This window comes from Ischnura elegans, chromosome 6 (assembly GCF_921293095.1).
Source record: "Ischnura elegans chromosome 6, ioIscEleg1.1, whole genome shotgun sequence".
Lineage (NCBI taxonomy): Eukaryota > Metazoa > Arthropoda > Insecta > Odonata > Coenagrionidae > Ischnura > Ischnura elegans.
Window position 1 is genome coordinate 27,102,115 of NC_060251.1, and position 15,988 is coordinate 27,118,102.

The 15,988-nt window shown below is 36.7% G+C and overlaps 1 protein-coding gene across 1 annotated transcript in view; it reads left to right on the forward strand.

Annotated features, from left to right (window-relative positions):
- The first annotated feature begins 457 nt into the window (after nucleotides 1-457).
- LOC124160221 (transmembrane 9 superfamily member 3) overlaps nucleotides 458-15,988 on the forward strand; it is a 35,808-nt gene continuing 20,277 nt past the window's right edge. Inside the window, exons 1-5 of the mRNA XM_046536028.1 lie at nucleotides 458-716; nucleotides 1,078-1,273; nucleotides 1,361-1,483; nucleotides 7,616-7,860; nucleotides 8,566-8,697. Coding sequence (XP_046391984.1) covers nucleotides 606-716; nucleotides 1,078-1,273; nucleotides 1,361-1,483; nucleotides 7,616-7,860; nucleotides 8,566-8,697 — 807 coding nt within the window. The 5' untranslated portion in view covers nucleotides 458-605. The remainder of the gene's footprint in view (nucleotides 717-1,077; nucleotides 1,274-1,360; nucleotides 1,484-7,615; nucleotides 7,861-8,565; nucleotides 8,698-15,988) is intronic.

Genomic DNA, 15,988 nt, shown 5'->3' on the forward strand with positions numbered 1-15,988 from the left:
TCAGAATGAAACCTCTTTACATAATTTTATGAGCCATTTTCATTAATAAAATGGGTAAATGAGTGAGTTCTCGTTTTCATTCTAGTTTTTTTTACTGCTCTTATTACCTCTGTGGCATGCAGAACTGGATACTATCAGGCACAGCGAGCCCTTATCTATGCTGATAACTGCCCCGCTCGATGCATTACATGCATTTGCAAATATATGAAAACCCAAACTACAATGAAATTCAAATTGGCGCAGAAAATGTTATTTGAGGAACGAAAGAGTCAAGAACTCTCAACTCCCACTTAAAGAAATTGGCTTGTCCTCCTCATGGCCTTCTCGCACAGGAATTTTAAACAACACCACCTCATTCAGTGTTAGGATAAGCTGAGTTTCTCATTTAATATTTCTCTATCTTGTATCCAAGTATTTGTTAATTAATATTCTTGAGGTTTTCAAAAACATTTTGAATTCCAGCACAAAATCGACTTTGGATAGGAACTGAAGAGACATCTATTGAATCGACGTGGCAGCAACTCAGACGATGCTGATGTTGTCAAACGGGCTGCCATAAATGAAGAACGTTGTAGTTAACTGGAAATTGTTCTCCTAAATTAATCATGAACAGTTTTCGCCTCTTTTGTACTAATCCTATAAACATGAAGAACATAATAATTTTTATTGTATTTAGCATACTAGCGAGAGTTAGCGCCGATGAGCATACGCACATAGTAAGTAAAGTACTGCTTTTTGTTTTGCCGAAAGGGCGTTTGCTTATTTTCTGTCCAGTGTAAAACTGATGTTATGCTTATAAACGCCGTGTTTATACAGTATTATGGTAAATCATGAGTTTGTTTTCAAAGAGTGATATTTTTCTTGATCTAGTTGTTTAGCTGTCTTTTACAACCATTAACTCGGCCGAAAATAGTAGATGAAGATGACATTTGATCGTATTTTTTACGTTGTATCTGTATATAGAAGGTGGTTTTAATTTATTACGGCAATAATCCATCACTCTAGATCGGATCGTATGAGTTTTATTATTCCTTATTTGTTGCTGGCCGTCTAATATATATTCATTCGTACTTACAGTATGAAGATAACGAGGAAGTGGTTTTGTGGATGAATACAGTCGGTCCCTACCATAACCGTCAAGAAACGTATGCATATTTCTCGCTTCCTTTCTGCGTTGGAACCAAAGAAACTATTAGCCACTATCATGAAACCCTTGGCGAAGCTCTACAAGGGGTGGAGTTGGAGTTCAGTGGATTGGATATAGAATTTAAAGGTCTGAATTTGTATCACGGTAGCTTTTACATGTGATGAAATGTGAACGATATTGGATGACTGTAATAACGTAATCAATTATATCTAGCTGACATCTCTAGCACACCCTACTGTGAAATACTCCTAACAGAAGAAAAGCAGAAAGCTTTCATTTATGCCGTGAAGAATCACTATTGGTATCAGATGTACATCGATGATCTTCCTGTATGGGGTGAGTTTTCAATCTTAGGTGCATGGTGTTCGAAATTGTAAAGCATTGATTCAACTTTTCATGATTTCAGTGGTCACTCTTTATAATGACAATCTCATAAAATTCGGTATGCTAATTTTTTTCGTTTATAGTTAGCTGGGTAATGGAGCCTCATCGTTTGTATCATTTCTTGGCCACGTACATCGCCGAAATTACTTTTTTATAGCCAATGAAGTGTGCTGACTTTAGTTATCTTTCAGTGTGTGTACACTATTTACCTAGTTGAGGCTACATTAGGAAACTACCTGTTACCCCATTAGGATTTATACAAAATATTAAGCTGTTAAGAGACATCCCTTTTAGTATTGAGTAGTTCTCTGCTGTGAATGTGGTACTATAAAAACGTAATGTCATTTTCTGAAGAATTGTAAGAAACTTATCGATAATGCTTTTAGTGGATTGAATGCATCAAAGTAATAATTTTGGTTGAATGGCAGGAAGTGAACTGTGTAAGAGACGGTAAAAAAAGACCCATCAGCACAACTATATCCTTTGTTGAAAATTGAACCTTTTACTGTAAATGGAACAATTAGATGAGTCTTAAGTTATTAATTTCTGCAATATGAGCCTATTAGTATTGGGTCCTTGTAGAGTCCTTTAGGGAAATTTTCTGGTGTTCGTACATGCCTGCATATTATTGTATGGCTCATTATTGTCACAAGTGTGTTGAAGAGGCCTGGTCACATGTTACATTAACTCGTACGAGTTTATGTCTGAATGCATGAATGGTTTTGGTGAACTAGCACAAAAAATGTACAGTTACATGAAGCAAATTAGAAAAGTTTCTACTTTTTATACAATACAGTCATAAAATTTGGATGGTTACACGGTGTATTATTGCATTCGTTCATACTTTCATATATTTAGATATTAACTGATACGGCTTGACGTACCATGGAACCTGGCCTAATGAATTTTGGGGAAGAATCTTTCTCAGCTATTATGCTTCTCTCGATTTTGAGCCTACAAGCGATCATTATGGCACTCCAAAATCTAGATATATGCTAAAGCTAAACCTACACATCCAGTTATCTAGATAATAACATGAAGATACTATTAGCCCCTGAAAATTCCAGAAAACCTCCCTTTTACTAGATATTCAGTAGTTTAGAATTCGGGATTAGCGAATGAATATGAATAGCGAATGATTACTAAATAGCTGACAAGAAGCCCTGGGTGAAGCAGTACTGGGATTGAAGTCATGAGTTATCCTTTCATAATAGTTTTAATTCCGTGGCCTATTTCTTCTGAGGAGTGCAGCTAAGGGATTTCTTCTTAAGAATCCCGTCTCGTGTTGAATTAAACCGAACAAATTGTTCACAATATCATCAACTCCTGCTGTTAAAATCACCAGCGCTTCTACAGGAATCACATTACCACCCATTTTGAATGTTTCTGTTATTTGGTCACGTGACTGATCACTGCTCAGCAAATGTTCAGCAGATCTCAACGACCGGTCGCTCACTGGTGAGGGATCTCTTGGTCCCAGTGAGTATCTGCTGAACGTGACCACTGTCTTCTATCATGGTAACTTTTCTGCAAATTACTCAAGTAACACGTTTTAGTTATTGTTTTCGACTAATAACTATCCTGAAATGTGATCATTTATGCATCACTTGGTAAAAGGTGTGTAATTTTGTAACATGAGTTTTGGAGTGTTGTGTCTACAAGACCTCCTACACCCTGCTAAGAAGGGTATGGTAGTAGAAAGATTTCTTCTAAGCAGCAAAGAGGATAACTTTTGAAGCTGATTCGGAAGCAAGTGTGGCTATTGGAATTGAAGAGCAAGTATCCTCAAGTTGGAAATTGATTATAGTTGAGCACAAGATCTTGCTTATGTCACACACTGGTTAGCCTATGCCTGGATGATATGTAAATAATTTGGAAAAAAACGTGTGATATCAAAGAAGCCGTAAATTTCCTTCGTCAACTCTTACTTTTGGAAACCGCATGCCAGGATGGTGGCATGGACTCTATCATGTTCTACTTCCAGTTGTGGGTTCTCAAGAAAAAGGGGAAAGTAATGTTCTCAGTTTTTTCTCCTTTTAGAGGAAAAAATATATTTGTCTTGAAGCATAAGAAGGATTTATATTTATAAGCTTGGAAGCATTGAGTTGACTTGATCTTCTATTGAATTATGTACCTTGAAATCTGAGAAACGAGAACAGCATAGAGTTCTGCGCATTCTCCAGGAAATGGTACTTAAACTCTTTCCCTGAATAGCACTGTATCACTTGTGGTGATGACTACTTCGTCAATTATGCTTATGTTGAGTTAAAATTATATTTTCACCAAATTTTTGGTTGGTGTTGAAAAGAAACAGGTGTGTGAAAGTCCGAAATGGTAGCATCCATTTTTCCAGTCTCATAGCCTGGGGAGGGTGGTTTTGGGGACTTCAGCCTCCCTAAATGTTTTCCATTGTAGTGACTGCCCGCTATACATTCCCAAAAGAGACAATGAGGCCAGGGGCACATATCCACTGACTTTCTCTGAAGTCTAATAAGTTGTGGACTGAGATTTGGGTCTCAGAGCCAAGATTTTCTTAAAATAGAATAAGAGTAACGACTACTACCAGTTCCCTCATGTTCATAATTTTTCGAAAAGTCAGGTGGAATTCAACAACAAACCCCTGTGGAGGCTGACTTATTAACCTAGGCCATCATGGTAAAAACCGATATTGACTTTAATTTCATCCAAACAAAATTGATAGCTTATTTAATGAAATTCATGATTTTCTTATGCATGAAAATTTGAAAAAATATATGTGTTACCAGTATAAGTAACCTAAATACCACCCAAACCCCCTCCCTCAAGACGAATTGGTGGCTGCTTGCCTTTGTTAACCTTGGTGAGCTCTTTTGCTTAGTGAAAAGTATTTGAATGGGTGGTAGAAAGAAAGAAAACTTGAATTCTTCTGTACAACAAAAGAAATCACAGGCAAAACACCATTAGGAAGTAGAGGAAGAAGTGGAAAGGTGGGCAGTAGATGAGGTGCTGAGGAGGAAGTCCTTCGTGTCTCTGCGTATGTTGGAGGCAAGAGTACTCCATTAAAGGAGGCCCAAGAACTTGGTGGTTAAGCATTATTTCTGTTGTAGTTTTGTGCGCATTTATTCAGTGGTGCAACTAGGCAGCTGTATCTGGTTCATTGTGACTTTCGCCATTAACCATAGTGGAAATGGTCTTTTTTAGTTGACAATCGTCTCACATGTGTTAAATGTGAAGTTTATTAGAATCATTGGCTCAGTTACATATTTCTGCCATGTATTTCTTCGTTGAAAGTGGATATAGATGACTGGTAGTGCCGCAAGTAGTGATTTTGAAATTTGATTTTAATGCTTGAATAGTGACAATAATTCTAGCGGCAGACTTGAGAATCCTCTGCTGTAAATACTCGTGGTTTGGGGTCTAACGGTAGGGCTCTAAGGTTGCTAGGGTGTTGAATCACTAATAATTAATGTCACTTGTAATGCAAACCACTTGTAACTTAAACGTTACAGGTCGTGTTAACATATAGGTGTCAGATATTTGGGCGTCACTATAATTTCAAACCTACTGTAGGGAGTACATAAGAGAAACATTTTTGGCAGAGCCATGCCCTCGAGGAGCTAGGATTCCTCATGTGGGTGGTGGGAAAATTGTCAAAAAAATTGTGTAAAAAATGTGAGAGAGAGGTGGTACTTAGTGCATGTCAGGCTGCATAATGAGTAAGCTGTGAGAGTATGGGATCTGGTGCAGAAAGATTTAATCTGTGAACTTAACAAAATATGTTGAAAGGAAAGTTGCACAAAATTTCTCAAAAACTCGTGAGAGTGAACAGAGAGTATCTACTCAGCTTTGCATTTGCAAAGCCAGTTGGTAATTACTTACACAGCCATCCATAGGATTAACGTAGACAAAGGTGGTAAACTGGTCTCAAGAACAGGTCTTGCATAACTTGGAATATTACGGGCATTATATTTTGCAATTGAATTTTGTAGTTCTTTTCTAATCACAGGAAATAGTTAAGGGAATAATTTTCTGTTTCTTTTCTAGTGATTTTCTAATCTAGGAAAAGTCAGAAAGTTACATTAATGGAGTCTCATCTATTTCAGCAGAAATACTTGATATCCAAATTTATAAAATAGCTTAAGTTTCTTCAAATGTTTTAAATTTTTTTCTTGAATGGTGTAATACTCTACTATAATGAGTTTGTTCTCTTAGACCTGAATTTAAAGTGTGCAATAGTAAATAGCACAGGTTTTGGCAAAAAAATCTTTCCATTTTTCTTTTCATCGCCTACTTCTTAAGCTGTTAGCAATGAAATGCAACAGCCATAACCCTTTTAGAGACAAGTTGATGATATTATGACCTCATGTCAAGTGGTTGACCGCTTCTCAGCGACTCCTCAACCTTGTGCATGGACCTTATATGGTTCATTGCTGTTTTTGCTCTTTTGAGCTATTCCTTCCCTCACTGAAATAATTTTCTCCCTGAATGACTAAGTAAAACAGAACTCTAATGATACCACCAATGCATGAAATTTGGGTGGTAACTCATGATATTTCTTCAATTTCTTAATGACTGAACATGGAAAATTGTGATTAAGAGTGACTGACGGGAGTAAGAGTGTCAGACTAATGTCATGGTACAAGTGGATGGAAAGATCTCGAAGTAGTTACTTATGACTTGTTCTTTAGGATGTAAAATAGAAGACGTTGATAGGAAAAGGTTTGCTCATTAGAGACTATGAATGGAGAGCTTTGTCTAACCAATCCAAGGATTCACCAAAGGATGAAGTTCGCCATGAAAAAATACTTGACTTAGTCGGGATTCGAACCCGGATCTCCTGATTGCCGGTCAGGCGTGTTAACCAGTTCCACCACCAAGCCATTTTCTCGGAGGGTTCAAAGCACTGCAGGAACAAGTGACTTTGTATGCAGTGTCGTGCACAGGTGCAAAGTAACTGGTAGCACGCCTGACCGGCGATCGGGAGATCCGGGTTCGAATCCCGGCTAAGTCAAATATTTTTCCATGACGAACTTCATCCTTAGGTGTATTTAACTTTGCACCCATGTGCGTGAGTGCATACAAAGTCACTTGTTCCTGCAGTGCTTTCCAATCCCAGTATTGTTGACCTCAGTAGCATGGAACCCCAGGGCAACATGGAATTGTGTTGAAGCTACTGCAGCCATTAAGATGCTGTTTTTTTCTTAACCTTTTCATTTTATGGATTGATTTTAGTGCTGTTGTGAGCTGCTTATTTCTTTTTTCATGTTATGCAATTTTAGCAGTTCATTAAATACAGTAATTTTACTACATTCTTTTTGTCTCAAGCATTGCTCAAAATGTCCAGTCCACAGGGAAGAGACACTTTTTAGACCCTTGGTGTGAAAATTGTTAATGTGAATGCTAAGTCTGATGTAGTTAACCTAATTGAAAGACTTGTACTTTTCCAGTTATGTTATTTTTTTAACACCTTAGAAATTTTTTCAACAGCATCTAATGCCTTCGGAGATCAAGCCATTTGTAACTACAGCCTTTTTGGTAAAAACCAATGATGATTGTACATAATTTTCAGCATGTTGAAAACAAAATTCACAGGTTATTTAATGAAAATTATGATTTTATTATAAGTGGAAATTGACAGAAAAATAAACTTTTTAATTAACCCACGTAAAAACATTTCCAAAGCAAATATCTGGCTAAAGTTGTTATGGCCACCTTAGCTCTCCATCTGCTACCTTCGCTTGAGTCATATGCTGGTTACAAATAAGAGTCACTAATTATTACCTATTTTATCAACAATTCTCGTTATATTTCCCTATTTTCCCAGTTATAATTCCTATAATTTAATTCTTATTTTCTAAACAATTATCATTATATTACAATTCTCAATGCATTTTCATTTTCAAAATGCCCAGACCAAAGAAATATTTGTCGTAGGCTTCTTTTTGTGAGTGTGAGTTATTCAAATTATCATTGAAGGCACCATTTTATTTGCCTCAATCGTCAAACATTACAGATGCCTCATTATCCGTAACATTTCAGTATACAATTATTAGAGTTGTCTTTCCCTCACTATATGTATGAATTTTGTTTTGTGTTCTTTTTTAGGGATTGTTGGTGAGGTGGAAGAAAATGGTGGAGTATACAGCCATTACATTTGGACTCATAAAAAATTTGATATTGGCTACAATGGGAAACAAATAGTCGATGTAAACCTTACCTCTGAAAATAAGGTCAAACTTACACTTGATGCTAAGATTCCATTTACTTATGAAGTCAATTGGAAGAAGTCTAACGTGAAGTTTGAAGACAGATTTGACAAGTACTTGGATCCAAATTTTTTTCAGCACCGGGTAAGCATTACTTATTCTGTCAATTGTCATTCTGTATCATGTGATTTTTTAAGATGCCATTACCATAATTTATTTTAGGTTTTCTGTTAGTGGCATGCTGTATGGGAAGGGAGTTTGCTTTTAATCTTTACTATCTAAATTTTAGCATGTTTTCAAGAATATATATTTATATTCATGAATATCAGAGGCGTGAAATTAACTAATCATTATTTGAAACAATTATATCTTAAAGCAGTTTAATATTTGTGCCGTCTGAACTTGATTATGAGCTTATTCAATACTGTAATGAGCGACATGATCTTCCTAAGCTATCTTGGTTTTTTATTGCTTTTTATGTAAATCTAGCTGGAATTAGGAATGGATTAAAACTCCCATCCTGGTTGTGTGTGGATCTCAGTCATGGTATCTTTATTTTGGCTATCTTATCTCTTTGTGCTAATGGAGTTAAAGTTCCTTATTTGCCTCTCGTTAGCTCTGTGCAAAAGCTGATAACAGTGTGCAACTCTAGGGTTAGCATAAATTATAATTGTTTTGGATTGCTTGTGTTATTTTAAACTCATTATCATAAGCTCTTTGTGGCATAAGCACTAGTAATAATTTGAGAATTGATATCACCCAAGAGGTTAAACTCAATTCTAATGATAATTATGATAGGATTTTTTAAAACTGGAATTTTGAATTTGATGGTGCTATACTTCATTGCAGATCCATTGGTTTAGTATTTTCAACAGCTTTATGATGGTAATATTCTTGGTTGGGCTTGTGTCAATGATATTAATGAGGACACTGCGAAAGGATTATGCAAGATACAGTAAAGATGAAGAACTTGATGATATGGTAAGTGTTTGAGAGATGTGTTCGGTGTAGTATAATTAGCTCCTTTTTAAACCTGTGCCAGATGTTTCAGTAGATTTTTGGACTGCCATAAGTGACAAAACACTCAAATGAACCTATCTCAAGATGCTTAAGTGCACAAATCACTTTATTCATTTTGATAGCCATATAATAATGATATCTGTTCACAATCGAGTATCCTGCTTGCATGTAGCACATGATGTTTAAAAATGAATATTAGGTATTTATGTTCTTCTTAATCTTTTCCTTACTATACACGTGTATATACGTGTGGAAGTTTCCTGACCCGGGAGACGACGGCCGTATATTTACGTGTGAGATTTTCCTGGCCAGGATAACAAAAGCGGTATATATACGTTTTCTAGCTCTCCCCCTTTTAGGACGGTCGCGGGTTTACGTCGTCTTTGTCTCGGGACCCAACCCTGCGGGGTTTAGGATTTACCCTCGGAATCCGGGAGCAGCCATAACCCCTCTTAGCGGTAAGGGACAGCGGTCGTACAATTGTTTATCTAGTCAGTTTTCGAAATAAATATTTGTTCATTTTTCATAAAAAATAAACTAAGAATTGAATTATTTGTCTTTTGAGCAGCGTTTACAATTTTTAAACGAAATTCTACTATAAATATTAACTTATATTTCGAGTTATGTATAAACATCAACATGGAAATTGTTGCTGCATTAAATGCGTTAATATTGACCGTAGAACTTCGTTTAAAATTTGACAATGCTCAGAAAAAAATGAGGGATTCAATTCAAAGTCTGCAGTTTACGTGCAAGCAACAATTATCCATTTGCTAAATACATATAAGCAATATATAAGTTGACCGCGAACCAATGCCGTGGGTATGGTCGTAAACCCAGAAATGAGGGAGCACAACTACTCTCGGATTCTGAGATAATGCGGAGTTCCAGCGGGGAGGGGTCGAAAAAGGTTCAGCGAGACCCTTCTTAACAAAATTCCTCCAAAAATGCTCCATACCACGAGAAAGAATAGTCTCTTGGGGCTCAGTACAGCAGTCATGCTAAGACAAAAACTCCGCCGTCTCGAAAGGGTTAACCACTCATCTGGGTATGCCGTATATATTCGTCATGAGAGGTTTAACCCTCAGTGGGTATGCCGTATATATACGCCACGCCGATTTAATGTTCATTTGCAATGGGTTTGTTGTGGTATTCCATTACACACCTACTGCAACTCGTAGATGGCTCCATTGAGGTCAATTTCTGCCCGGTAGATGATACATCAGACCTTTTTTTATGTACTTACGCGTCTCGTAGCATAGCTCTGTCGCTGCAGTGCGGGTTGCATTCTAATTGCCCCATGACGTATTTTTATACCTTTTTTTTTCTCCGATTTTTATGCAAATGTATCTATTATTTTCACTCTCCTGCATGTATTTTATTGAAAGCTTTGCTATTTGTAAACGCTCCATGCTGCTACGGTCATAATTACCGATCCCATTCTCTTCACGCAACTTCGGTCGATGTGATCGAAGGAAGCAACTTTTTTCGCCGCTTGTAGCACACCGTATATCAGGATAAACTACAAAGAGGTGTGAATACGATTAGCTTGCAAGTGCAACCATCTGAGAATGAAGTTTTCAAACTGAGAGACTATGTATTGTAATCCAGCCTTCTCTATAGATTAGCCTCCTCTGCGTCGGTCATAATGACTGATGCGGCGCCGCAGTGGGTAAATTGGTCGAAAATACGGCGGCAAGGAGCGTGTTAGAAATCTTTTACTTTCATACAAATGCAGCCTCTTTCCTTGGCAAGTAAATTGTTTGCTATCCCGACGGCATAAGCCACAAGAAAGACTCATTTTATTTCGTACTCTTCTCTACTTGGCAGTGTGTTTTTTTTCTAAAGGCTTTATTGTTTCTTTACCCTTGTACTCTTCGCAGTCTGCTCGATTATTCTATGTGAGCAGAGTAACTGATTTTGATATTTTTAGCTACCTAAGTTGTCCTCAGTTTTCCTTTGAGCTTCGGAGTGAAAAGTTTTTCGCAGTTTTGGGGATTTCTAGTGTGAATAATTAGTGAGTTTTTCTATAAATGTTTTTAAGTGCTCTCGCTTTTGGAGTAAGAATAATTTTCTTAAGGTTTGCTCACATTTTCTAATATGGCTTCATCTAGTAAAAGAAAACGATCTGAACCAAGTGCAGAAGAAATTATAAACATTTTAGTAGTGAGCGAAGATGAAAGTGCCTCTGAGTATTTGGATGACGATTACGTAAACACTAATGTAAGTGATAGCGAGAGTGATGAAGACGACGATCTTTTGGAGGAGGAGGTTACCAATCAACCTGGGTATCCTTACGTTTGGAGTGGACGAGAGGTAGTGCGAGAGAAGTTCAGTTTCTCAGGTAAATCTGAATTGAATGTGGATGTTGAGGTTGAGGATGACATTCTAAAATGCTTTGAATTATTTGTTGATGAGAATTTGTGCTCGATAATAATAGAGCAGACAAATATTTATGCTCAGCAATTCCTTGCGGCAAATATTAACCTGAAGCCGCTATCTAGGGCACGGAGTTGGGTTGAGACAACTGTGAATGAAATAAGAGTGTTGCTAGGAGTTTTTATTCTACAGGGTATTGTACTGAAACCCGATTATGCGATGTATTTTACTAAAAGAGAAAGCATCGCAACTCCCTTTTTTTCTAAAGTTTTTAGTGAAAAACGGTTCCTTCTTATAAAATTTTTACATTTTGTGGACAACAAAACTTTCAATGCAGATGTCAGCAATAGAAAAATGTTTAAAATTGAACCAGTGCTACAGTACTTGTATAATAAATTTTCATCAATTGACTCGCCCAATCAGGCTATTGTTGTTGATGAATCTCTTCTGATTTGGAAGGGTAGACTCTATTGGAAGCCGTACATTCCATCAAAGCGGAGTAAATTTGGTATAAAATTTTTTGTGCTTTGTGAAAGTGAGTCAGGCTACGTATTAAATTTTTTAATTTATGCGGGAAAGGACACAATGTATTCCGACAAGTATGAAGGAGAAAATATCACCGCCAGGATCGTACTTGATTTGTCCGATGATCTTCTAGGTAAGGGGCATATTATGTATTTAGACAATTGGTACACTAGCCCTAGATTAGTGGACAAGTTATCCGAGAATAGAACGGATGTGTTTGGGACGATGGTGTCAAATAGGAAGGAGTTTCCTCAATCCGTAAAATCTGCCACATTGAAGAAAGGAGACATGGTGGCGGCATTTTGTGGGAAACAGATGGTGATGAAATGGAAAGACAAAAGAGACGTGATAATGGTGAGCACGTTTCATGGAACTGAAATGTCCGAAACTGAAAAATGGGGTAAAAAAGTGGTGAAACCAATTGCGGTACAAGACTATTACAAAAATATGGGAGGCGTTGATAGAAGCGATGGACTCACGAATATGTACAAAATTTTCGGAAATCGACCAAAGAAATACTATCAAAACATTTTTCGGCACTTGTTGGACATGGCAATGTTGAATGCCTATGGGATTTACAAAAAGAACAAGGGAAAATTGAGTCGAAAAGATTTTCTAATCTCACTTGCTGAAATACTAATCACAAAGTATGGAGTAGATGCCCAAGCACCCCAGGGAAGGCCATCTAAATCCCCTAAGCCTTTTCGCATTACCGAAAGACATTTTCCTGACGCTGTTCCCCCAACAACCAAAAAGTGTCCCACAAAATGATGTGTTGTGTGCTTCAAAGAGGGGAAAAGGAAGGAAACAAAATATTGGTGTCCAGATTGTTCTGTTGGCTTGTGCCCTGCTCCATGCTTCAGATTATATCATGTTCAAAATGATTTCTAAAAGTATATATTCATTGAATTTTTAAATAAATGTTCTTTTGTAAGACAGATGCACTATACAAATAGATGCGGAGCTAATTTGAAGCAATGGTCATGATTTACCGCACCATTTATTTATAATTTCATTTTTCTTCGTTTATACTTCAAACAATTTCATTTTTGTAGCATTTATTTGACGTTAATGTAAAGTGTGAAGTGTTTTTTGAGTAGAGATGAAGTATTGTAATCATTGAAAAATTTTTGCCATAGAAGAGGAAAGAGTAAAAAAAAATATATGCGTAAGGTGTGGTTGTCTACATTCCCCCTTGATATGAAATTTTCGAATATTATAATTTACTTGTTGACATTTTTCTAAACACTCTGCTACCACTAAGTTTACAAAAATTGTTAATATTCATTCTATGCGAATGTAATCATCAATTGTACGAATAATTCAGTTGTTCTCCTTTGTAACTTTTTAAACAATTACCTGATGTTTATCATTAAAATTAATTTTTAATCGACAAATGTTCAACATTTCAAACGAATACTGAAAATATTAACTTTACAGTGAGAAAAAATAATGAAACTTTAGTGCATAATCTTCTTACTGCAAAAATAGAACTTACGGTTCAGTGTAAAATTAAATACCCACTGCAGGTTGGACATGGGAAAATTAAACACCCAGATGAGTGGTTAAGGATGACCTTTTATACATACATACAGTGTGGTCTCAGCAATCCAACAGGTATGCAACATTATTGGAAAAAAATGACCTCACAATCAAAAATGCTGGATTACTGTGAATTTAAAACTAAAAAGCCATGTTCCTTCACTTTGAAGTCTCTGAACCAATTTGGTGTCCATACCTCAGAACCAAGAACCAACCCTTTTTAGGTTTACACACCACAAAATTTCTTGGTTTACGTCTATATTTTTCACTTTTGCTCAATTGCTGAGGGGCTCTGGCCCTCAAACCCCCATGCCAAAGGCCTGCAGCCCTTTATGGTCATTTTGCCAGTTGGGTCATTCCACGTCAAATCACCCAGAAATTTTCAAAATGACACCCACCGACTCGGATTTTAATGAAATTTTTATCACTAGCTACTATCACCTATCTAATGACCAATGTAAAATATTTCCTCTCTCACTCTCATAGTTTGCAAGATATGAGGAGTCAAAGTTTGATATGTTTGCTCAGAAGTGGCGCTAGTGGGAGTCAAATTCCAGAGTGCAGGGCACAGCGTAAAAATTCATAACTCAGAAACCACATAATATATTTGAATGAAATTTTGACCCCTTGTCTATCCAAGTGCATAGCTTCCATAATAATGTCTTTTATTCCCCTTGCATTGTTATGTTAGCCAAAATGATGTCAACAGTTGTTAATTAACCGATTTTTTTAGCTCAAAAACATTACTTCATATTTTCAGAATTATCACCAAAAGGCAGAGCAGTTAACTCATCCAATTTTTTTTTAAATTGAAGGTTAATATGTGCTCCAATATACTGTGAAATAAAAATGGTGGTGTTTTGACTGCCACTATGAGTATTTCAGGTTTTACTTTTTTTTCTGCCCCCGTGAGAGGGACTTCGGACACGTACTGTAAGACAATAAGTATAAGTGTATCCATACCTTCATGAGGATATATTTGAAATATTGGTCAGTAAATCTAAGACCAAACATGTAGTCTAGTGAATGTGGCTCTTGTTCATACAATTTTTTTAATAACAATACTTGGCTTGTGGCAGCTGAGGGGAAAAGAGTCCAAATGGCTCAGAAATGTGAAATGATGCTTTTTCCTGGAATTTACCCATTTTTTCAAGTGTTTAGCATAGGGACAAATTGGTATCAACATACATTAGACTCTTACTGTGCATTAAGAGGATAAATGGAAATACTTATTTAAATAAAATTATTTAAATAATACACTTCAATGTGTTTAAGGCATCTCCCGAACATCTCTGGAGGCTCTCTCGGGCAACTAAACGCTTTACAACACCACCAATTCCATCACATGGGGATTTTCCATATGGGTGCATAAATTTCACTTTCACATCATGTTCTTCCTCGTGTTTAGAAATCACTAATCCAAAAAACCAGTGGTCATCATAAGCACATGCAATGTTCAAGTTTGTTAAGATCTGTGAAAAAGTGATTAAATGAGTCCCACTGAACTGGAGTTGTACAAAGTTAGCCTCACTTTCACAGAAGAAGTATGGTCTTCCAAACCCTTGGTGATGGAAGAGCTGGCAGAGCAATTGTATTACTTATAGATATGCAGCAGGTTGTCATCAATATCCACATTCCTTGATGGCAACTGGAGTATTAAATTTCTATTTCACTGGGAGAGATAATGCTGACATTATGTGCCACATTGTTTTCTCCCCTGCCTCACATATGATTGTATTACATGACAAACTTGAGAAGGTAATACAATCCCACCTATTCAGCATCACTTTTCAGTGTTATTCCATCTCCCCAAGGAATAAGAGAATTAAGTGCAACCTCTAAGTACATTGGGAAGAATAAAATGTTACAATGTATCACAGTGAGGGCATGATAAATCAAAATAGATTCTAGGGTACTACTTTTAGTCTTCTGCCAAATCTTCTTGTGTGAAGATGCTCCATGGGTGTCCAAGTTTATTCTGTGTGTACGATCCGTGTATTTTTACCTGTACATTAATTGTGTGTGCAATGAGTTAGGCGAAGCTGCTCATTGTGCACTTCAACATTAAAAAAGGTTGGTGTCTCCACTATGCTTCAAAATGAGCAAATATTTTAACTGTGCAGCATCGAAAAGTAACTGCATCTGATTGCCTAAAAAAAACCTACACACCAGTGGTGCAACTGAACAAAATTGAGATCATTAGTATACTTGAAAAACAGCTGTTATCTCTCAGAAGTGGTGTACCTGGGGAAGTCCTATCCAATGTCTGCGAACATCACAGAATATACTATTTGAAAAAGTATGAAACCTACCAAATATATTGTCTTGATCCTTTTAACAGCAACAAGAAGAAAATATCAAAATCACTGAGAAATGTAAGTCTTGAATTTGCAGAAAAGGCCTGTAAAATCCCAATTCTTCGGAAATTAGTGCCAGGAATGAAAATATGCCAGCCATGTATGGAGGAAGTACAGAAACACTCCAGGTTTGGAAATGAGCTTTCCGATGTTGAAGAAGTAGATAGTGACAGCAATGATAGTATTTTGAATTTTGAAACAACAGTATCCCAAGAAAAATCAACTGAGCTACTTAACAGAACGCTGCAAGATAGAGAGGAGTCACCTTTAAAATTTCATGGCATATCATCTCACAGAAGGTCAACCTACGCTAAAAGGAAAGTAGAGTCAGCATGCAGTAATTTTAAAAGGAAAGTTAAAAGAGTTCTTGATAAAGAATTATCTCCAGAAAAGGATGACCCAAAACTGCCAAAAGAACTACTTCAGAAAGTTCATGATATGGATGTGCT